Source organism: Macaca nemestrina, chromosome 11, assembly GCF_043159975.1.
Source record: "Macaca nemestrina isolate mMacNem1 chromosome 11, mMacNem.hap1, whole genome shotgun sequence".
NCBI lineage: Eukaryota > Metazoa > Chordata > Mammalia > Primates > Cercopithecidae > Macaca > Macaca nemestrina.
The window spans coordinates 80,849,303-80,873,897 of NC_092135.1; the positions used below are offsets into that span (position 1 = coordinate 80,849,303).

The 24,595-nt window shown below is 34.7% G+C and overlaps 1 protein-coding gene across 4 annotated transcripts in view; it reads right to left on the reverse strand.

Moving 5' to 3' along the window:
• Positions 1-1,358: 1,358 nt before the first annotated feature.
• The window catches only part of LOC105499550 (NCK associated protein 1), a 110,310-nt gene continuing 87,073 nt past the window's right edge, over positions 1,359-24,595 (reverse strand). For all 4 annotated transcript variants that reach the window (XM_011772175.3, XM_011772174.3, XM_011772173.3 and 1 more), the window contains 8 exons: positions 18,561-18,654; positions 11,647-11,729; positions 11,131-11,211; positions 7,101-7,194; positions 5,231-5,347; positions 4,565-4,674; positions 3,247-3,336; positions 1,359-2,289 (listed from right to left, as the gene is read on the reverse strand). In XM_011772175.3, the coding sequence (XP_011770477.1) occupies positions 2,173-2,289; positions 3,247-3,336; positions 4,565-4,674; positions 5,231-5,347; positions 7,101-7,194; positions 11,131-11,211; positions 11,647-11,729; positions 18,561-18,654 (786 nt within the window). In that variant the 3' untranslated portion in view covers positions 1,359-2,172. The remainder of the gene's footprint in view (positions 2,290-3,246; positions 3,337-4,564; positions 4,675-5,230; positions 5,348-7,100; positions 7,195-11,130; positions 11,212-11,646; positions 11,730-18,560; positions 18,655-24,595) is intronic.

The window sequence follows — 24,595 nt, forward strand, 5'->3', positions numbered from 1 at the left end:
GCTGAAATTATAGGAGTGTGCCATTACGCCTGGCCATGATATTGTTAAATTAGTTATGGTATCTATAGAGGTATCAAAAAGAATATCAAAGACATTTTTTCTATTATTGAGTGAAATAAGCAGATTACAGGCCAGTATGTACGGTATGATCACATTAATGTAGAGAAAACAACAAAAATAGTATGTTGTTGTATAAGTTTAGAAGAAAATAAAACAAACAAGATATTAAAAATAGTAGCTGTCAATTTACTTTTAACTTTTTCCTCCAAGTTACCTCTGCCATGCCTCCTCCCCCACCTTTGCTGTATGAGAGAAAATGTGGACAAGAACAACTTCAGGTGACTACAAAGGAGTGATATTTTTTCTCAGCCTAGCTGTGGTAAAGAATGCCTTATTTTCATCCTTATGCTCTTTCACATATGATTCCAAAGTGTACATATCCAAATGCCTACTTTACCTCTCAAGATATCATTGCCAACAAAGTTATTACCCCTCTAAGATCCTAATATTTCAAAACAAACAGCATTAAATCTTAGTTTTGACTGTTCACTGTGTAAATCAGACTATTTCAGGTCTGAACTATGCCTTTTTAAAATTTCCCTTTTAAAAAAATCTTTATGGAACAACTACAATTTTTCAACAGACAGTGATAACTACTCCCTACTTTAAATACAGGCTGGACAACTCATACACAAAACAACAGTATAATCTTGTAGTACTTCAATTTCATTCTACTCTCTATGTTTGAAGAAAGAAAAACATTATAACTGAGTTCACAGCAGCTTTGTTTTATCTTAACACAAGTTACCAGTGTATACATAAGAAGCTGTGAACAACAGAAGCTGTTTATGATATTCAGATACAAAGCTGTTGAGAAAGTCTCAACAATGCCAGTCAAAGAGCAAAACATCTGGTTAGTTTTCAAACTAAGTGAGCTGCTTTGCCCTCCATGCCAACTATTAAGCAATAGGCCCCTGATGTCTTTCCCATTCATTACTGACGAACATAGCAGTTCTCAACATTCTCACTAGTCGCAGGATCACTCAATTTTTTTTCCCTTTTCTTTTAAATAACTCTATTTGGTTACAGATTAAATGAGCAAGTTGACAGCACACAAGTTTTCTTTAAGTTCTTAATTTTTAAGAAGTACTGTGTAATTTTATTTTCTAATTTTGGTATTTTTTTCAATAAAATGTTTTTCAAAACATTTAAACAAATCATGTAATAGCTGACCTGGTATCGAATGCTGTACTTAAGACATTCCTAAACTATTATTTTTTATATTTTAAACTAAGTTTAAACAAAAACTTTGTTATTACAGAATGAATATCCAAGGATCTTAAAGAAATCATTCAAAGTGTGATACAGTCTAGTGTTTATTTTATGTTATGGCAGGTACACTTGAATTTCAAAAATTTAAAACATATATAAAAAGTGGTTAGGGACTAACATTTGTATCAACAGTTGATAAATGTCTAAGATTGTTTATTATACAGCAGGGTACAATGGTAGTGCTAATGCCAACAGGGCACCATGGAAGTTAGTCTAAAAATTATCCCTAGGCTTTATACAAGCAACAACATATGCTGCTGTTTTTAGAATTTTGGGAAATGATCTGCTTCTAACACTAAGCAGTTCTTTAACATTTTAAAATGTTATACAGTGTTATAGTATTTAGTTTGGCAAATGTTTCAAAATAAAGTAGAAATGTACTCATAACATCACAGAAATGCACATCCAATTTTGTTTTCAATAAGAACCATAGGTACAGATCAGAACTCTTCCCTATATGAAATAATTTACACACAGATGAATGCTATAATATCACTATCTAAAATAATCACTAAATACAATTCTTTTTCAGAAATAAACAAGCAAAGATTTTTTTCATTATCAAATATCAAAAACATGTTGATAATGTATGTTGTTCAAATAAATGATACTCTAAAATTATAGGAATAATCTCAGTGAATTCAGTGAATGTGCAACCTAAATCAACCAAGTATACTGTAGTACAACCATATTAAGAAACCAATGATCAGAAAATACAACCGTATGAAAGAAATTTATAATCCACAAAACTTTTTCAGGCCTTAAGGTAAAATAGTTCCACAGTCTACAGGTAAAACCAAGGCAACAAAAATGCGTGCTTGTCTTGAATAAGTAGGTATTTTATGCAGAAGATGTAACACTTTGTTTGTAGACAGCATGGTATGCATTTCTCAGCAAGACATAAGGAAAACAAGATTCCAAAAGATCCATTGTAAGGAATGGGGATTCTTGTACAATCTGAAAAATTCAAAAAATGCATCAAAACTCAAGTTATTTATAATGGGAACATTTATTGACAACCAGTAAGACAGAATTTCTGTATTGTTCTTATTAGAAATAGACACATGTTATTTTCCTTTTACTTAATCTAAAATGTAAATGTGCCACAGTGAATATATATCAAAAAGTTTAAAAAAAGTTTAAAAAGGGCTACTTTTCAATTATAATATTTAATCAACAGGAATATACTGAGCACTTTCATTTTCCTCACTGATATACTAGAAATAAAAGACAATACAAAAATATTTAAAATATGGTCCATACCACCAACTCTACCTGGCAGTCCAAGACTAAGCTGGGAAGCAAAACCAAACATAAAACCAACTATAATGAAATGGAAAGCTGTAAATTCTATAGGAATTCAAAACAGAAGAAAAATTAACGCAGGCCAAAGTAATCAGGAAAGACTATCTGGAAAAAGATTTGAGGAATCATTAGGATAAATCCGATTTCTGCAGGTAAGGAAAATGATTCTAAGTGGGGAAAGAGCCACGTGGTAGAAACAAGCAAGAGCCGATTCATAGACACTGCAGAGAGGGAAGTGACTAGGCACAGAAAATTACAAGAAATGGGCAGAATAGAGTCAGAATGTAGAAAACTCAGAAAACTGGAAGAGAGCTGACGCCAATACACTAGAAAAATACAAGGCCTAAGTGTTTTCCAACAGGTTGAAAAATTGTTCATAAAAGAATACCCATAGTTAATACTAACCTTAGATTTTGTTATTTTCTGATATTACTGAAATGATAAAATATGAGTGATGTCAGTCTTCTCTGCAAATTTTAGAAAGGTGTGGCTTATGTGAAGTAAACAAAAGGGATCAAAAAAAGTATTAAATGACTAAAATGCCAAGAAAAGACTCTCAGGAATGACTGGAACTCTTTTATTTTTAGTAAAAATTAAAATGAGACTTACCATATCTAGCAGTAAATAAACTGATTCTCTATTTCTTGTTGTAGTTTTATCTGTCTCCTGGCCAATTTTCAGTAGACTGGAGGATGCAAGCTTAAAAGTATACATACACATAAAGTGAGTTAATAAAAGGTTCATCAGTTACTTATTTTAGGTATGCTTCAGCTTCCAACACATTTCAATCATTCAGTGCTAAATATAAAATAATGAGCAATTAAATAACAAATAAAACGAGCTTAGATACCCTACATTCAAGCAGTAATTTAGAGAGTAATTAAGGCACAAAGAGACACTAACATAATAAATGTAATCAAATATTCTTGTTGGTCTTTAAAACTGATTTTTTTCAGAACAAGTCTGCTTTTAAAAATGATTCAAATTATTTTCTCTTATCCCATCATCTATACTGACTATATTTCTTAGTTCCCAAGGAAGAAGACAGTTTCACACTGGATCTGACTTCACAGAAACACTGTAAGACTAAGACATTAAACCCTGAGTGAAGGAATTATCTGCAAATGGAAAGAAGCACTTAACGATTTTAATAGTGTTTTCCTTGAAATAGAAGTTATTTTCTCCTCAAGTTAGTACTGTATATGCATTTTTAATTAAAAAATTATTTTTGTAAAAAGCTGACAGGATTTACAACCGAAAAAGAAGTAAATGTTCTAGAGTTCAGTATGCCATGGTACATCTTTCCTTTAAATAAAATATGGAAAAGGTTATATTAATAAAGAAAATAAAGAACTACATTGATACAGAAATTAAAAACCATGTTTCATGAGGCTAATGAAACCATGTTTCATTTAGCACTCCTCTCTTTTGGTAGTGTGTAGTATTTTTAATGATGAATTTATCACCATTAATGGTCTTTCTCCAAAGAAATGGAAATAAGCAAAATACGTCTTTTTAGAGGGAACAGCCTCTCTCTTGGCCTCAATTTTCCTTTGCTTTTTTCTCTTTCAACCCTAGGAAAATTTCTAAGGCAGTCCAAACATCAGCTTAGGGAGAAAAGGTCATACCGCAGAGCTCTAGAGTTGGGAAAGAAACTTCCGAGTCTAAGGGAAATAATGGACTGCTCCACGATTTTAATGCCCCACCTTTACCTGTTTCTCCCTCCAAAAAAAGAAAATAAATAAATAAATAAAAATAAAAGGAGACTGAAATTCATATACCTGAGAAAATAATTTGAAAACAATATGCCATTAGAGGGCACAAAATAAAATGTAAAATTAAAGAGAATTTATTCTTATATCTCATAGTTGTGATTTTTAGTTTTCTTTATAAAATGTGATGAGTTTTGTTATTTGATTATACATACCGCCAGAAATTCTTTAAGACGGTCTTCAATGCTTCCTTTGTGAATTGTAAACAAAGCTGCAGCAATCTGGTTGATGGCTTTGGCCAAGCAATGTATGTTGTTGCAATGCCCTGAGAAAATGCAAATAGGGTTGTGTAGACCCCAAAATAGCAAATAATACATAGCAGGCAAATCTTTAATGACTTCACAATCTACAAAAATAGTGGCATAATTAAGAGGAGAGTTGGGACATGACCGGACTTGCTCTCCTTTGACTTTCATGAACACTGATGTTTTCAAAACTAGTGTAGCAAGAGAGTAACAAACGATCGTGTATACGTTAAACAGGCAAACACTTCTGAAAACATCTAAAAGAAATCACATATCAGTTTTATAGTACCTCGGAAACAAAAAAGAAGTGCTTAGCTGCTTTACAACATCTTATCATTCAATCCCTAAAATAATCCTATGAGTTGGATACGCCCTCACCGACCTCTACGCACATTCAGGCACATATGAGCTTACTTACACACATTTCATATATCAGGAAATTGCAGTTCAGGAAAAGAGAAACAGACTATCCCATGTTCCACTACCAGTTAGTGGCAGAACTTAACTCATATTTTATTATAAAATACCAAAACCCATGATTTTTCCATTGCCAAAACAATTTGAAACCACTATTACCTTCTATAGCGGGGCTATACTGGGACATCACATTACTGGCCAGTGTTGGCAAAGAAACTGCCACAAACACCATGAGAAGGCAGGCAATTTTATACTCCTCTTCTGGACTAATGTTTTCTAAGGGACAAAAATTAAGAATAAAATCAAGGTATTTCTTCAAGATTAGTTAAGATTTGATAATCTAAACTAAACAGATTTTTATTTTTAAAATGGCTTACTTTTTTTTAGAAATAGTAAAGTATTTTACTAGCATTCTATAGAATTGGTCACAATTTTGTTATAAAAAATAAAGTAGAAACAATTTATGTTACAATTGACTATTATCAACTACTTAGGCATATTTCAAGGACGTGTGATAAAACAATAAGGTAACATTTTATTTCTCTTAATTGTAAGATTATAGAACAAAAAATACAGTTAGGATAACTGCAATCCTACAATTTCCTAATTGAAAACTAAAGGGGAATTATTACTTTATGAGAAAGTTATATTTACAATTTAGAAAACTTATCTCATAAATTATTCTGCAAAATCACCAAAAAATTCTTAATTACTTTTTGAAATAGATATGAATATAATTTGAAATTTACTATTTAAAAGACATAAATGTGGGAAGTGGACTGGGTTTTCAACCTCTCTATTTTAGAAGACAGAAGAAACTAGTCATGAATAAAAATACCTAGCCTTGCCCTGAAGTTTTCAAGACACAACCCTTTCTAAAACATTATTGTGATATGCACTCAAACTGTGGGTTATTTAGGCTCTAATCACCATTAGATATAATTAAAAATTGAATATAAGAAAAAAGCCGAAATATGTTTTAAAGATTTGGTGACTACAAAAAATACAGCTGTAGAAAATCAAGTAAAAATTATAATTATCCATGTGACTAAATGTAACATACTGTATGAATAAGGAAACAAAAAGCATTGTTAAACGCAAAAAAAAAAAAAAAAAACTGATTACCTCAAACACCAGGCTGCTGCCTCAAGGGGGCAGAAAGGGCATTTTTGTAGTAGAAATAGATGAAATGCTGTATTTACTTTGTAGACAAATCAAGAAATATCTACAGGATTCTAAGCACTTTATTTCTAAGGGCTGGTCTTAAAAATTTCTGAATGTTTTATATAACACTGTACAAACTCTTGATGGTGAATAACTCTAGTCCAATAAAAATTTCTAGATCTCAATTTTATGCTATCTACTGGACCATCTCCCATCAGCATACTTCTCCTCTATCTTAAAAAAATCCTTCTCTTGACTTTGCTCTTGCCTCCAGCTGCTGAGATTTTATTTCTTTGCTCCCCTTTACAATAGAACCCTTTGAGAGAGTTGTCTTATGGTTATCTTCAAATCCTTTTCTTCCTATTCTCCCTTAATCTCCCTTACTCACTAATCAGCCTTTTGCCCATAAAACCTCACTGACACTGATCTTGTCAGTACCACCAATTAACTCTACATAGCTGATCATTTCCTTTCTATCTTCCTGGAAGCTACTCTTTTCTGGTTTTTCTTCTACTTCATTGGTCCTATCTTCTCAATTTCTCTAAATTTCTTTTTCGGTGGTTTTTCCTTTTCTCCCTGAACTCTTAAATCTTAGAATGGCTCAAGGCTCAGACCTGGATCCTCTTCACTGCTGCATCTATATACACTAAATGGCCCAGTAATCTCATCCAATCTTAAATTCCAGAAGGTGGGGATGTTTGTGTTTTATGCACTGATATAGTCCAACTACCAGCAATAACAATAACAAATTTAAAAAGATGAACACAAAGCAGGCATTTGAATATATGATTAAATATCATACCTATACCTATGCTGCCCTGGTAGCTTTAACTAAGAGAATTTAATATTTACTAATGCATTTTACCCGATTTTTGTGAAGAAAGAGCTACGACCAACGCAGGATCAATCTCACAAGGTAATCCAGCAGCTGACGATAATTCATACACATTCATTGCAACCTGATAAAAACATAAGAGTTACAGAGCAATAAACAGTCTAACAAATTTCTGAAAAAGCTCACTGTTTGAGTCTGCCTAGAAGAACACCAGAAAATTTCAGAAACTTGGCTGAAGCAGAAACTATAGCATAACTAAGTATATTGAACAACAGATTCAATGCAGGCTGAATAGTGTGAGGTGGTGCTGGTTCTAATTTCCTACTGCTAGGCCAAACAAAACTTGTATACTTTCTGTGGCACATTCCAACAGGATCATTCTAAAGTTATCATTTCTTTTGGAAGCATGAATATAAAATATCAAGTCAGAAAAGATCAATAAATGAACAAAGTGAATCAATTACTAGACCTATGTTTACATAGTAGTTTAATGAAAAATTATAGTGGTTCAATGTCCAATCATATCATATCTATAAATATGGCAAATTACTTACAATAGGTTTTTAAAGGAGTATTCATTTAAAAATCTGATTAGGGAGTTTCTAATAACGAAAGCAATTTTTCTGTATCACATATAGATTTCAAATATTCAAGATATTCTGACTGCTTAATAACCTCAGAAGAAAACTATCTATCTAACTGGTGTTACCTCTGATATTGTGACAAAAAAACCTTAGTATAAAATATGAAGTAAAACAGTATAGCTTAGAAAAACTGGGAACATGGCAGGGATTAAGTTCTAGATTAAAATGTTTGTAATCTATTACTCACTTCACACACACAAATTAACTCAAAATGAATCATAAACCTAAATGTAAGAGCTAAAACTGTAAAATGCTTAGAAGAATACATAGGCACAAATCATCATGACATTGCATTAGGCAATGGTTTCTTAGATTGACACCAAAAGCACAAACAAAACCCCCCCCAAAAATCGATAAAATGAACTTCACTGAAACTAAAAGACAACATCAACCTATAGAATTAGAGAAAAGATTTGCAAATCATGAATCTGTTAATGGACTTGTATCCAAAGTATATGAAGAACTCACAAATAGAGAAAGACAACCCAATTTAAAATGTCAAAGTTAGTTATTTCTCCAAAGAAGATATAGAAATAACCAGTAAACATATGAAAACACGTTCAACATAATTTGCCATCAGGAAAATGCAAATCAAAACAATGAGATGCCACTTCACACTCACTAGATGGCTGTGATTAAGAACACAGACAATTACAAGTATTCGTGAAGATGCAGAAAAAGTGAAACCCTCATACAATGCTGGTAGGAATGTAAAATGGCACACCCAATTTGAAAACAGTTTAGCAGTTCCTCAAAAGGCTACAGTTTTCATATGACCCAGCAATTCTCTCCTGATATATACTCAAGAGAAGTAATACACGTTCACATAAAAACCTGTACACCGATGTTCACAGTAGCAGTGTTTCTAATAGCTAAGAAGTGAAAACAACCCAGATGTCCATCAATTGATGTGAATAAACAAAATGTTGTATATCCATACAATGAAACATTATTCAACAATCATTAAAAAAAGTGCCATTATATGCTGTAATATGTATGAATCCTGAAAATATGCTAAGTGAAAGAAGCCAGTATCAGAAGACTACACATGACGATTTATATAAGTGTCTAAAGTATTCTAATTTAAACAGAAAGTAGATTAGTCATTGCCTAGGGCTAGGGATGGGCGACAAGAAGTGGAATGGGGAGTGACTGCTAACGGGTACAAGACTTCTTTTTGGGGATGATGAAAATGTTCTAAAGTTGACTGTGGTGATGGTTGAACAATTCTGGCACTACACTAAAAACCACTGAATTGTGCATTTTCAATGAGTAAATTTTCTGAGGTGACTTATAACTCAATAAAGCTGTTAAAAAACATGTTTGTTTGTTTGTTTTAAACAGTTAAGTTCTACTGAAAGTTTGCTGGAAACTAAACATGACTATGTCAGGTGAAAACTGAATGGCTGCTCAGAATATATATAGAATTCTCATAATTCTGCACATTAGTGTCTTCTCAAGAACTGATTAGTTTTTGTCTCCTTATTTTTTCTGTAGTGTTTCCACTTAGGAAATCATTTTGAGCTATTTGCACATAGTTTTCAATCATAGAATCACTAGACAATCACTGATCTCAAATGTTTATTCTGTACAACACACTGTAAGAGAAACAACAGCAACAACAACAACAACAACAATAACAAAAAGTCTGGATCTTCAAGATATATATGATTTGGTATAAATATAAGTAGAAAAATATAATTATAATACAAGGCAGATTATGTTCAACTCCACAGGAGATAAACAAGTTCTCTGATAACACTAAGAAAAATGAAGTTCTTTATCAGTGGAGAATCTAGGAATGTTTCTTAGAAAATGGCAATTGAATGAGGCCTTAAAATACAGGTAGGATTTCAAAAGGCAGAAAGAGAAAAGGGTGGTATTTTCAAGTAGAATAAATTACTTGATAATAATTAGTTGATAATAAATGCAACAGAAAGATCTAGTTAGCTCACAGAATACCATATAAAAAGAGGGGCAGAGTAAGAAAGAGAAGAGAGTGGGAGAAGGAAGAAAGAAGTGGTAGAAGATAAGCCTCAAAAAGTTTGAGTGGCACCAATTTTTTTTTTTTTTTTTTTGAGACGGAGTTTTGCTCCTGTTGCCCAGGCTGGAGTGCAATGGCAAAATCTCAGCTCACCACAACCTCCGCCTCCCTGGTTCAAGAGATTCTCCTGCCTCAACCTCCCGAGTAGCGGGGATTACAGGCATGCACCGCCACACTCAGCTAATTTTGTATTTTTAGTAGAGATGGAGTTTCTCCATGTTAGTCGGGCTGGTCTCTTACTCCTGACCTCAGGTGACAGAATCCACCTCGACCTCCCAGGGTGCTGGGATTACAGGCTTGAGCCACTGTGCCTGGCCTGAGTGACACCAATTTTAGAAGATTCTTGGTGTCATACAAAGGAGTTTAGACATTTTTTTTTTTCAGTCAGTGCTTTTCAAGATATGTGAAACAGAAACAATCTAAGAAATGTGTCAGTTTAGAAAACACAAACATGAGTCCTGATATATCACTTACTAGATGTATAACCACTGGACAATCATTGCTACGTTTAGATCAATAGTTGGATTTCATGGCTCAATAGATTTCCAAAACAAAAACGGTAAGTTCACAGAAGGCTGCCAACCTGCTGTTTTATATATATTACATATAATCGAATACTAAAAATATTTTTAAAATTACAGCCTACAATTACATCCTTTTATAGGAAATGACTTAACATCAATTTTAAACTTAATGAATTTCATTGTATTTAAAACAACTATTATTTCATTGCCTCATCTTTTTTTTTTTTTTTTTTGAGATGGAGTCTCACTCTGCTGCCCAGGCTGGAGTGCAGTGGCATGATCTTGGCTCACTGCAAGCTCTGCCTCCCAGGTTAACGCCATTCTCCTGCCTCAGCCTCCCGAGTAGCTGGGACTACAGGCACCCGCCACCATGCCCGGTTAGTTTTTTGTGTGTGTATTTTTAGTAAAGACGGGGTTTCACCATGCTAGCCAGGATGGTCTCGAACTCCTGACCTCATGATCTGCCCACCTCGGCCTCCCAAAGTGCTGGGATTACAGGTGTGAACCACCGTGCCCGGCCGCCTCATCTTTCTTAATTTCTTTATCCCCATGTATAAACAGCTATCCATTTTAGAAAAAAAAATCTATTTTTAGTCAATTTTGCATTGCTATAGGTGATCAAAGAAGATTGAATTTCAAAATGCCTAGGTAGTATTTTGGTGCTGAGCTCTCAAAGATTCAATTACAAAGGCAAGCATGTTAACTACATTACAAAGGCAAGCATGTTAACTAACCACTCTAAAATAGAAACTTTATAGTAGTTTAGGATTTATTACATTTTATTGCATATGTAATTTAAATATTTTGCTTTAGAGACTGTAAACCCCAACCATAAATTATATTATTACCTTCATATCAGTTTCCCTTGGAATGTGATCCTTAAAATCTTCAATTGAACTTACAAGAAAAGGAATGTGGTAGGACAAGACCTAGGCAGGAAAACGAATACAGAATTATTTTTCAATGGCAAACCCTAAACTTACAAAATATTACCAATTGATTAATTTTAGTTTCATAAAAATTATTTTACTTTATCTACTTTGTGAGTTTTCAAAAATTCGAAGACATATGAAAATGAAATGCATTCAAAATTATTCAATATTAAAGCAAGTATAGTCAAAATTGAAAATACTCTACTGATAATGAAGAGCAATAACCATGCAAGTTATATTCTCCAAGCAGCAGTACCACAACAAAAAATGAGCTTAAATAACTAATGTTATGTATGTTATTTTCTGTAACTACTAAAACTGGAATTTTAATTATATCATTGCCAAGTATGAATCTGAAAAGTAAGTTTAAACTTCTGAGAAATTAAAAGGGATTGTTTGGATACACAGTATATACTTGTAATGGTTTCTTACATCTCTAAGTGCTTCTTGTGCCAATGATCGGAAGGATAAAATTACACCAATTATTGTCATCCTCTTCAAGACACTGTCAACAGCTAAATTCAAAGAAACAGAAGGAGAAGAGAATAAAAAAGTGCGAACTGGATTCTTTCTTAACCTTGGAAAAAAATCTAAATTTATTAAAGTAATAAAATTCCCATGATAGCAGGCACAATTAACAGTAATTTGATTACAATAATGATTAAAGAGAGAAATATATTGATAGCTGATATTTAATCTGGTTAAACTTTTAAGTAACTATAGTTCACATCAAATGGAGTATATTGTATTCTTTTAAAAGGGTTAGACGGTTCACAAGTAGCTAACTATATAACCCTATTTCACAAAAGGTAGGGGCAGGAAGAAGGGAAGACAGACTAGATGAGAAAGAAGCTGATCAGAGTGAACAGGAGTTAAATCCTCAAGCAGCCCAGAAACTCAGCAGTGCTAAATTCTTAAATTGTTAAGGTCTTGAGTTAAGAAACAAAAAATGCCTGTTGAGAACACAAGCAGTTTTGGCAGGACCAGTTTGCTGAAGCCTATGAACAGATTTGATCACTTACATATTGGTTAGAGAGCTTTATTCTAAAAATTATTAATAGATTTTCAAGGCTGAGCACGGTAGTTCACATCTGTAATCCTAGCATTTTAGGAGGCTGAGCCGGGAAGATTGCTTGAGCCCAGGAGTTCACGAACAGCCTGGGCAACATAGCAAGACCCTGTCTCCACAAAAAATAAAAAAAATCAGTCGGGTGTGGTGGCATGAGCCTGTGGTCCTAGTATTCGGGAGGCTAAGATAGGAGGATCCTTTGAGTTCAGGAATTAGAGGTTGCAGTGAACTATGATCACACCACTGCACATCGGCCTGGGTAAAGGAGCAAGACCCCATCTCTAAAAAAAACAAAACTCTGTTAACAAAATAGGATTGGAAGAGTCAATATGATGGTTCAATACCTTCACATTTTATAAAGCCAAAATAAACATTTATTGCACACCATATACAAAGCCTTATACTATGTAGTAAAAGAAGAAATATAAACAGCATAATGATCTAGACCTCAAACAGCAGACAATCTAAATGGGCTGTCATGAAAACTAAGAAATATAATTCCATTTATGTAAACTAAAAAAGATATATATACAGACCTATATTTGTACTTACATAACAAATTTCTGGAAAGAGATGCATACTACAGTAACTATTTAAAGTTAACTAGTTGAGGAGTAGGAATAGAGAGAAGTATTTTATTTTCAACTTTCTACCTTCTGTTTAGCTTATTTAAACTTTGACCACAGCATCTTTTATTAAACCATACAAATAGGCCTAATATAAGCGAAATGTGAATTAAAATAGTCATGTTAACAAAATTATATAAGGCACAAATTAATTAAAAATTCCATGTGAGCAGGAACTACTCTTCATCTTTTCATCTACCTGTAGCACTCAGCATAGTATCTGATACCCAGATGACTAGTAGATATTCAATTAGATGGTAATAATCAAGATGAGACTCAGTTGGGTGGCTGAGGCGGGCGGATCACTTGAGGTCAGGAGTTCAAGACCAGCCTGGCCAACATGTGAAACCCCGACTCTACTAAACATACAAAAATTAGAAAAGCATGGTGATACATGCTTGTGGTCCTGGCTACTTGGGAGACTGAGGCAGGAGAATCGCCTGAACCCGGGAGGCGGAGGTTGCAGTGAGCCAAGACTGTCCCACTGCACTCCAGCCTGGGCGACAGAGTGAGATGCCACCTCAAAAATAAAGGAAAAAAAAAAAGAGACTAGGAAATTGCTACTACCCAGAGAAAGAAATGATGGTGAAAGAAAAGATTTCTCTGAGAAATGTTATCCAAGTTGGGCATAAAGGGGGATTAAGAAGAAAAAAGCCTTCCAATTCAGAAAATAAAGCAGTAACAAATTCAGAAAAAGGAATGATAGAGAATAAAATGAATCAGAGAAGATTCAGTGTGATATAGCCATATATTTTCCAAAGTACGTTACCCAGAATTTAATCAAGTTCTCAAAGACTATACCCTACAACCTCATCTTGAATGTGTACAATAATGACACATTAAAAGTTCTAAGATACTTCACAGTAAGAAACACTGCTTAACGTATTGTTTAATGGATTATTTGCCAAACCATTTGGCCACTGGCACTTCCCTTCACCCCACATAACGTCCACTAACTTCCCAAGGAACTAACTCTAGAACAGAGGCTACGTGGGTCTTGGACCAGGCAAACAAATAAGTAGTGGGGGACAGGAAGAGAGGCAATGCTGGTCAATTATTTCATTAATCCAAATAGCAGCTTTCGAACGTCATGCTGAGGAGTTTATACTGTATCCTTCAAGCAATGAGTGTGTTGTTCAGGGTTTTCAAAATATAAAGAGTTATATGAAAAGAATTCTGTTTAGAAATGACTCTTCCCATTTTAAAAATAATAACACAATTTTTAAAAAAAAATCTAATGTAGCATAGGGCCAAACAATGTATACCTTTGGACCAAATGTGACACACCAATTTATAAACTCTCATCTATAAGACACAGCTACAGCACATGGAATATGAGGAGTGAAAGAATCAGAGAGGATATCCAGTTTTTCCAGTATGACTCACTGGATGGATGGTGAGAGAGGTAACAAAATAGTTAATAAAGAAAACAACAGGTTTTTTCTCCTCACCTACTTATGCCTGCCATGGAAGAGATACTTCCCATTCCAGGGATGTTGTGGAAAACCTGTGGGTCATATAGCTGAAAATATTTAACACAATGTTTCTAAACTTTTGTATGATTCCAAATGACCCAGAGGACTTGTTAAAACACAGACTGCTGGGCCTCAAGCCCAGAGTTCTGAGTCAGCATGTCTGAAGTGGGGCCCAGTAATTTACATAGTTAACACATTCCCAGGTAGTGCCGTTGCTTGTCCCTGGGTTATACTTTGAGAAGCCCTGGTCAAACTAGTACTTGGTTTATTAAACATCTGGAGATCAACAGAAGATAGTTAAAGCTGAAGATAAATATTGGATAAGGGAAGAGAAAATTTTGGATAACATTTTTCCGATAGGATTGCTGAGTAAAAATGGAAGAGTAAGATATCACTTACTCTACACTACATAAAAGATGAACCTGCAAAAATGACGAAGAGTAGAGGTAAAAGTATTGGCAAATAAAGAAAATAAACCTTTAATAAAAAGGAGAATAAAACAGATAAACACTACAAAGAAATAAACAGAATGAGAGTTGAGGAAAAAGCACCAAATCTTGCAAATGAGTAGTCAGTAACAAACTTTCAGAAAGGTTTCAGGAAAGTGGACATATTGCAACATACCAAGAGTGGACAGGTGGGACGATCAAACAGTGCATACAAACTAGTCAAAAAGTTTCTAAGTAAGACAGGCGGTAAGATGAAAAAGAGGCCAGTTTAACAACAGACTTAAAAAGTGTTATTTCACAAGCAGTACTTGGCTTTCAGGGTGCAGAAGACTGTCTAGGGATCAGGAAAATTGCTTTGTGGGAATGAATGTAGCAAGGAAGAATGTAGCATAAGGGGGAATGTAGCAAGGGAGAATGTAGCATAAGGGAGAATGCATTAACCAAATTTCATAGTCCAGAATGGACAAAATACATAAAGCTAGGAATAGGTGATCAGGAAAGCAGACAGGCATAAAAGTTTCAATGAGGTAGAACAAGGAGTTCAATAGGTGCAAAGGAATAGGAGAGCTAGAAGGCATGGCTATGATCTGAGAGTTGAATTTCAAAGTTCAAGATTTTTACTAGTGGAACAATTTCAGGAAATAATAACATCCAAAGTACTGCTAAAGTAAAGATCTACAGAGGCAACTTTTGGGGTTTGTAGATGATGGCAGAAAGGCATAAGTGAATCGAATGAGTTTTCAAAGAAAAAAATTGCTGTAGGAAAACTAGAAATATTTTTAGTCTGGAATCAGGGAGTCAGTAAAGTGATGAACCTAGTCCCAAGAAACAGAATGTCAGAGAATTAAAAAATATGAAACAGAGACATAGATTTGCTCAAATCACACAGGAAGTCTTAAAACTGATACTAAGGCCAGGCACGGTGGCTCACACCTGTAATCCCAGCACTCTAGGAGGTCAAGGTGGGTGGATCACTTGAGGTCAGCAGTTCAAGACCAGCCTGGACAACATGGTGAAACCCCATCTTACTAAAAATACAAAAATTAACCAGGTGTGGTGGTGCATGCCTGTAGTCCTAGCTACTTGGGAGGCTGATGCAGGAGAATTGGTTGAACTGGGAGGTGGAGGTTGCAGTGAGCTGAGATTGTGTCATTACACTCCAGCCTGGGCGCCAGAGGAAGGCTCTGTCTCAAAAAATTAAAAAATAAAACTAGATAAAATAGAATGAAAATAAAATAAATTCTAGATTGCCTCCCAATTCAGACCAGCTTTTAATAAATCATAATGCTTTATCTTTTTAAAATAACGTGCTTGTTGACTGTGAAAAACTCCTTCAAAAACACATTGACCTCTGGATATGGACATGGGGAGAAGGAAGCACAAAAGAATAAACAAAAAGAGAATGTGTTAGAAAACAGTTCAATTGCTGAAAAAATAGTTCTCTCTACTCTCCTAAATGAGTCGCTCTCAAGTAAATCTTTTCTTTTCCCAAATTACAGAAAAGATTTAATAAATTATACTTAAAGACAAATTTGTTACATATGGTTCATTAATATTCAACAATTTAGATTTTGGCTTTGGCCAATTCCAAAATGGTCAATGAGTTAGTGGTCATCAGTCACCATTAACTATTATATGCAAAATTCAAGTAAGCAGAATCTTGACAAAAGACTATGAATTTTGTTTTGAAAACTTGCAAATTCTGTTTGGAATTTTAACAAATTCCATTGTTTCAATTCCACAAATGAGAGTTAAATAAAGTATTGAACACTGCAGTGAATTATTTGCTTCTCACTAGATGGTACAGTCAAAAGATTGTTAGTAGGAAAGTAAATAGGGTTAAGGTCAATGGAGCGGTCAAATGAGTATTTAAAAATGGGAGAAAACATGAAGAAAACAAAAATAATAAGAATAAAGGAGTGGAAAATATAAGTAGCTAGTAAACCAATGTACAGTAACAAAAGAAAGATCAGGAGAGGTTTAAAAAGTAATTTCCTACTTACTCATACTCCTTCTCCCTATAATGCTACCAAGTCTATTTTTTTGTTTTTAAAGTATCATATAATAAAAATGACCTTTTCTTTTCCTTTTGGTGTACAGCTCCAATTTTTTTTCCCTTTGAAATACAGTTTTGTTCTTGTCGCCCAGGCTGTAGTGCAATGGTGCTATCTCAGCTAACTGCAACCACTGTCTCCCCGGTTCAAGTGATTATCCTACCTCAGCCCCTCAAGTAGCTGGGATTACAAGCATGTGCCACCACGCCTGGCTAATTTTTGTATTTTTAGTAGAGACAGGGTTTCAACACATTGGCCAGGCTGGTCTGGAACTCCTGATCTCAAGTGATCTGCCTGCCGTGGCTCCCAATATGCTGGGATTACAGGCCTGGGCCACCGCACCCAGCCCCAGATGTTAACATGTATAGATTTGTGTTACTACTATGTAACACAGTGATATGTATTGTATGATACACATGATAGATTTGTATCACCACTATGGTGAGCAGCAGTTTCATCACCCTAAAAATCTCCCTCACTGCTTTCCCTTTATAGTCCTGGCAATCACGGATCTGTCCTATAAGGTAATCTTTAATTCTTATTCAATAAGAATTAAATAAGTTTTACAGGATAAAACAGCCTAATAAAGTGATTCTCTAAAGCATTTAAGAGAAAAATGTCAAATGTGAAGTATGTTAAATACTGCATGGCTTTACTTTTCTTTTGGATTATTTTTTATTTAGGAACATAAACTTGTTCTCTGGCTTTCTCAAATACAAAGAATATTTTATCTGGGATTTCATTTTTTTTTTTAGTGTTGAGAAGGCTTTTAAATTAATCAAGAAGTATAATTTTAAAATAATTTTTCATTATAACTTTAACAGTTCAAGTAAAAAAAGCAAAAGAAAATAACATTAAATCAAATATATCTAAAACAGTTATCTTGCTGAACACACTTTAATACTTAAGATTCACTGTTATTTCACAATATACCTCCCACAAAGAATCAATGTCAAGAAGACATCACACTTTTTTTTTTTTTTTAAGTTGTAGGTTCAGGTTTTCATCAATGGAATATTAGCTAAGAACAAAAAGAAACAAATTACTGATCACTTAACAACATGGATGAATGAATCTCAAAAACATTATGCTAAGTGAAAGAAGCCAGACACAAATTTAATCTATAGTGACAGAAATAAGATCAGTGGTTGTCTGGCCTGGGGCCAGAGACTGGGGTAGACCAACTACAAGCGATAGCAAACAATTTTTCAAAGTGATGGAACTGTTCCATACCTAGACTGTGGCAATGGTTATATGAATGTATCCATTTGTCAAAATCCATAAGATCGTTGGCTTAAATGGTACATTTTATTGTATGTAACTTATACGTATAGTTGATTTTTAGAAAACAGGCTCAGAAGCTAATCCTTTTAGTCTAAATTAATGTAGATTTATTGTATTAAATTTAATGGGCTCAAAACTAAATTGATACCGGTAATATTCAAGAAATAGCAACACATAGTATACTAAGAGTATGGTTAAGAAAAATTATGAAACAGATAAGTCACACACACGCTTATATGATCCTTTGCAAAAATGTTCTAGTTCTCTTCATAAGCTAAAGAGTACTTTTCATAATTTATTACTTGTATTTGTTACAAATGTTGAGCCAAAGCTAAATACTGAGTATCAACATCTTCTTATGTTTATAAAAAGTATCATGAGTTACCCACATGATAATCTTTTAAAGAGTGCAGCCATCTGGTCTGGTTTGTCAAAGCTGGTCCTCATTTGTGTTAACACATCAACATTCTCCACCACAAGTTTCTAAAAAAAAGAAAGATCCTAGGTCAGGCACAGACCTCTTCGTGTTAATGAGATAAGAGCATGCTTGGAAATTACAATCTGGCAAGTAGGAAACACGATTCATGAAATCCAGATGCCCTATGCTATATATTTTTGTTGCTGTTTCAAAAGAATCTGAAAATTATTTACATAGCTTAGTGTTTCCCTGCAGTTTACAAATTAAGAAGGAAGGAGTTCAGGAAAAGCAACAAAGATAAGTGGTAGGATAAAGAATCACCTTATACTTAGACACTGAACAGCATCAATAAAAAAAAGTAGACACTAAAATGGACATAGCAACAAATTCCAATTGAAACAAAAGAACTTGCTAAAGTTAAACCTGGCCAAAGTATGCCTGTAGACAATGAGTTTATTACTGGATACATACAATCAGAGGGAGAATAACTTGTTAGGGTCTGGTACCACTTGATGGGGATTACAAAATAGCAATGTTTCCCAACAAAAATTATAAAATGGAAGTATAAACTATCTACTTCTCTTTCACAGACCCCTGAGAAAAGGGAAGAGAAAAGAAGGAACAGATAAAGAAGGGAAGGGTGTGAAGGATAACTATTCAAGAAAAGTGTAACTCATTGAAGAATGCTCTCCTTAAAAGAAACATTAAAAAAGTAATTTAGTTTAAAAATTATAACACAAATGGAGAATTAATTTCATTCTGTCAGAGGTAAGCCTTGACAACGATAAACAGAGTTTCTAAAACAATGAAGGGAGAAGTGAGAGAGACATTCTGCTCTTTGTTGCACTGTTACCTAAGCGGTCTGCTTTTACCAGTAAGTTCACCACTATCACACTTCCCAGTTCTTTCACAATGTAAGTGAAGTTTATAATTTAATTTCTGATCTCTATATCTCTGCAAAGTTCTTATAAATCAGAATTTTCTTTACTTTTGTTCTCTATAATGGTTCTCAGCCCTTGTATACATCAAAATCACCTGTGGTGCTCTTTCCAAATACACATATCCAGGCTTCATTCCTGGTTATTTCAATGCAGCAGACCTGGTTGGGAAGGTGCAGCAAGCATATAAAATGCCACGGTGGTTTTTTACAAATGAAAGGTTGGTAACATCTGATTTAAGGGGAAAAAACTATGCAGAAAATCCATAAAAATATTTTTTTCAAAAACACTAGTATAAGTTTTGTTTAGGTTGCTTGATGTTACTACTTCAGATTATTTATTATGCTGCTAAAAAGAAGTTAAGCTCTAGTCACATTTATTTGCCGAGTTTAACTTCTATGGTCTCTGATTAGACTGCCTGCTCACTCTGGGCCAAAACAAAACTCTCCCAACCTAAAACTCGATTCAATAAACACTCAAACTCTATGCCCAAGCCTGACAGTGACCATGCACTTTAAACGTAGTATCACGTATTACTGAATCAACATCATGAATTTAAAATGCACCTTATTCTATGTATCACTAAAAGGAAAAAAAAAAAAACTACTAACACTATAAGATACATACAATTTCAGAAATATTAATATGTTTAATAATAAGAGCAACTATAACCATTAGCTCTTATACAAGGTAATTTATAACCATATTTACTATAATCCAATTAAGGGAGGTAATATTCCAAGTTTACAGCTGAGGAAACTAAGGTCAGAGAAGTTGGATAACTTGTCCAAAGTTACAATGATATTCAATAGTTAATTTGGAATTTGAATTCAGGTATGTCTCATTTTAAAATCCATGTTCTTAATCCCTAAAGAAATGGTTCCCCATCTTTTGTGTGCATCAAAATTCTCTAGAGGACTCCTTAAAAACACACATTGCTGGGTCCCAGCCCAAAAATTTCTGACTTAGCAGGTCTCAGACAGAGAACAAAAACCTGCATTTTTAACCAGCTCCAAAGTAATGCTGCTTCTGCTGGTCTGAGAAGTAAAATTTGTGAACCATTACCCTAAATTATTTGCTGGCTTTCTATTCTTTGCTCTCTATAAAGTTATTAATTAATCTCACTGATGAATAAACTGAAAGCTGGCAGTAACGATAGGAATTACCAATGCAATGGTTTAGAATAAGTTTAGACAGAGTGAGTGAAATAAATCAAGATTTTAAAAAATGTTTGATTTAATTTACTTGATATTATGTTAAAAAGAAAGTGTTAAAATTCTTGGTAAAATTCATATTTAAATTTCCTCCTTCATTTGAAAAAATGTCTTTTAGAATCCCATGAAGAACTAGAAGAACTGATCTGTAAAATGAAAACAATTCTTTTGGCCGACTGGAAGGAGAAATGGACTCAATGGGCACAACCCCAAATAAAACACCCAAGAGTTTTAGTAGAAAAAAAGATGGCTGCTTTCTTCTCCTGAAAGGAAAAAACATGTTTCACCATGAGTACACATACATAGTGTTATGTCTGACACACAATTTATTCACAACCATCAAATATAAAAAAGCTCTACTTAATTAGCACACAAATTTACTCTATAAAACAAAAAGGTCCTCAGCTAAAACAGGAACTAAAATAATTAAGGTCACCTTTAAGATAAAAAGAAAAAGATACAATCAAATGATATTTAGTTTCTATCAGTTTAGATTAAATCTTTTAAAAATGGAAATAAAAGCAAAGAAGTGGCCAGGCATGGTGACTCACACCTGTAATCCCAGCACTCTGGGAGGCCACGGTGGGAGGATCACCTGAAGCCAAGAGTTTGAGACCAGCCCGGGCAACATAGCAATATTTCGTCTCTACAAAAAACTTTAAAAGGCTGGGCACAGTGGCTCATACCCGTAATCCCCATGCTTTGGGAGGCCGAGGTGGGCCGATCACCTGAGGTCAGGAGTTCGACATTAGCCTGTCCAACATGGTGAAACACCATCTCTACCAAAAATACAAAAAGTACCAGGGCATGGTGGCAGGTGCCTGTAATTCCAGCTACTCGGGAGGCTGAGGCAGGAGAATCGCCTGAACCTGGGAGGCAGAGGTTGCAGTGAGCTGAGATTGTGCCATTGCACTCCAGCCTGGGCGACAAGAGCAAGACTCTGTCTCAAAAAAAAAAAAAAGCTTAAAAAAAATTAGGCACAGTGTTACATGCCTATATTTCTCAGCTACTCAGGAAGGTATGCCCAGAAGTTCGAGGCTGCAGTGAGCTATGAACGTGCAACTGCACTTCAGCCCAGGGGACAGGAAGAACCTGTCTCTTAAAAAAGAAAGAAAAAAAAAAACCAGCCAAGAAATTAAGAACGTTTAAAATATTACAGTTTCCCCCAAAACAATGTATATACTAACTCTGCTATTAGAGATATCACAAAGTTCTGCTGAGGAGAGTCACAGGGATATCTGGTAATATCAAAAAAAATTAATGTTCATACTCTTTGATCCACTTTTAGAAACGTTTCCTATCAAATGCTCAAACATGCTGCTGAGGTTGCAGAGAAAAAGAATGCTTATGCACTGCTGATGGGAATGTAAATTAGTCTAGCCACTGTGAAAAGCAGTTTGCAGATTTCTCAAAGAACTTAAAACAGAATTACTACTCAACCCAGCAATCCCATTACTGGGTATATACCCAAAGGAATATAAATCGTTCTAACATAAAGACCCATGCATGTGTATGTTCACTGCAGCACTATTCACAACAACAACAAAAAAGACAAGGAATCAACCTAAATGCCCATCGACAAGAGGCTCAATAAAGAAAATGTGGGGTGGGTGGATGGGTGGGTGTGGGTGGGTGGGGGGGTGTGTGTGTGTGTGTGTGTGTGTATATATCATGAACTACTACACAGTCATAAAAAAGAACAAGATCATGTCCTTTGCAGCAACATGGATAGAGCTGAAGGTCATTATCCTAAGGGAATTAACACAGGAAGAGAAAACCAAACACCTCACATTTTCACTTAAAAGTGGGAGCTAAATATCAAGTACACATGGACGGCACAGTGGCTCACGCCTGTAATCCCAGCACTTTGGGAGGCTGAGGTGGGTGGATCACAAGGTCAGGAGATTGAGACCATCCTGGCTAACACAGTGAAACCCCATCTCTACTAAAAAATACAAGATATTAGCCAGGCATGGTGGTGGGTACCTGTAGTCTCAGCTACTCAGGAGGCTGAGGCAGGAGAATGGCATGAACCCAGGAGGCAGAGCTTGCAGCGAGCCGAGATCGTGCCACTGCACTCCAGCCTGGGCGATAGAATAAGACTCTGTCTCAAAAAAAAAAAAAAAAGGTGACAAAATAATCTGTATGCCAAACCTGTGACATGTCATTCGCCCATGTAACAAACCTGCACATGCACCCGCTGAATGTAAAATAGAAGCTGGAAAGAAAAAAAAAAACGCTCAAACAAGTATGTAAACTGTGTAGAAGTGTTGATTAAATGTAGAGAATTTTAAATGTCTAAAACTGCTCCTTTCAGAAATCCACTCAAGTCAGAGGTAAAAAAATAAGGCATAAACCTATCAAAAAAAAAAAAAAAAGGAAACAGCAGAAAAAACAAGATCAAACGAGAAAAGTCAACACATTTCTGGAAGATGGAAACTAGAGCAAAGAATAAGGAGAGGTGAGAAATATGATTAGCAAGTTCTTATAATGGAGACACAATGTAGAAGCAAGTTAAATCACACCTCAAGAGGGAGGAAGGAATCAGAAATTGAAGGCAATGGCACAGAAAGGAAGGCTTGAGGCTGAAAACAAGACAATGACTTAATCATGGCCCTGCCAGATATATAAAACCTCCTATCTCCACCCTGCACTAATCTCCAAAAGACTTCTACTCTCCAGCTGAAGGTCCTGTGCTTGATGAATTATTTGCAGGAATCCTCTGAAGCCTAGGATGACTATACCTTTCTCCAGAGAAGATTTGTATTAGCTTCTGCTAAGTACATTGGGGCACTACTAACCTAGGACCACATTAATCCAGGTCCAAGGCTTGAGATGCCTTAGACAAAGCATACAACATAAACAGGCTGCAAATTCCCGGGAGGGGTGACTCATTTCCAGTTCACCCTTACCCTGAAGGTCTAACCCTTTGGAGTGTCTATATAAAGAGGGTTGGGGAGAAATTATGCAGACTTCTCACACCCTTTGAGAAAGTTGCTCTAGGTTTTTGACTACTGACACCCTTGTCCCAAAAGGCCACCAGAATTCAGCTTAGTTTTCCAAATGTTACTTCTGCTTCAGTACACGTACCTGGGTGAAAAGTGGCTTCTAAAGCTGGGCTTATGTCTCTGATTTCCCAGGTTCTCCCTGGCATTAGCCTAGAAATACTTCACTATCTTTTTAGTTCTTCTTTAAAGAAGATTCTTTTATAGATATATCTATGTATCTCCAGCTTTTTAAGTTGTTCTTTGAAAATAAGGTGGTCTGAATTACCTAGACTACCAATACTGGAAGCAAAAATCTGTAAGTTCTTTTGCTTCTATAATTTCAAAAATTAGGTTATTCTAAGGAAATTTTATAGGACACTAAAGAAATTAAAATAATCACTGACAGAATAACTTTTAGAGATTTCAATACAACATACTGAATTTATCTATATGAAACATCATTATGATCTGTAGGATTTCTTATGTAATAAAATACAAGAATACATATGAAGTATGCCTCTGTACGCAGAGGCTGAGAAAACAGAGTCACAAATAAACACCTTCTCAAGTTCTTAATAATACACAAGCAGTTGAATACTAAACAATCCGGATTACACCTTGAGGTTATTAGGAGAGATCTCAAACAAAATCACTATAAAACATTATACAATTCCAGAAAATGGAATCCTTACAACTAACCTTGTTTTGAAGAACTGAATGATGAAGGCACAATATTAAAAATACAAATATTTCATAGGAAGCCTTTTGAAAAACACAATCCTTAAATAAGTCAGGATTTAGTATTTGAGAAGCAAAAAAGTAAAAACAAATACCAAAACTAATCATAATTACTACAATATTAAATCT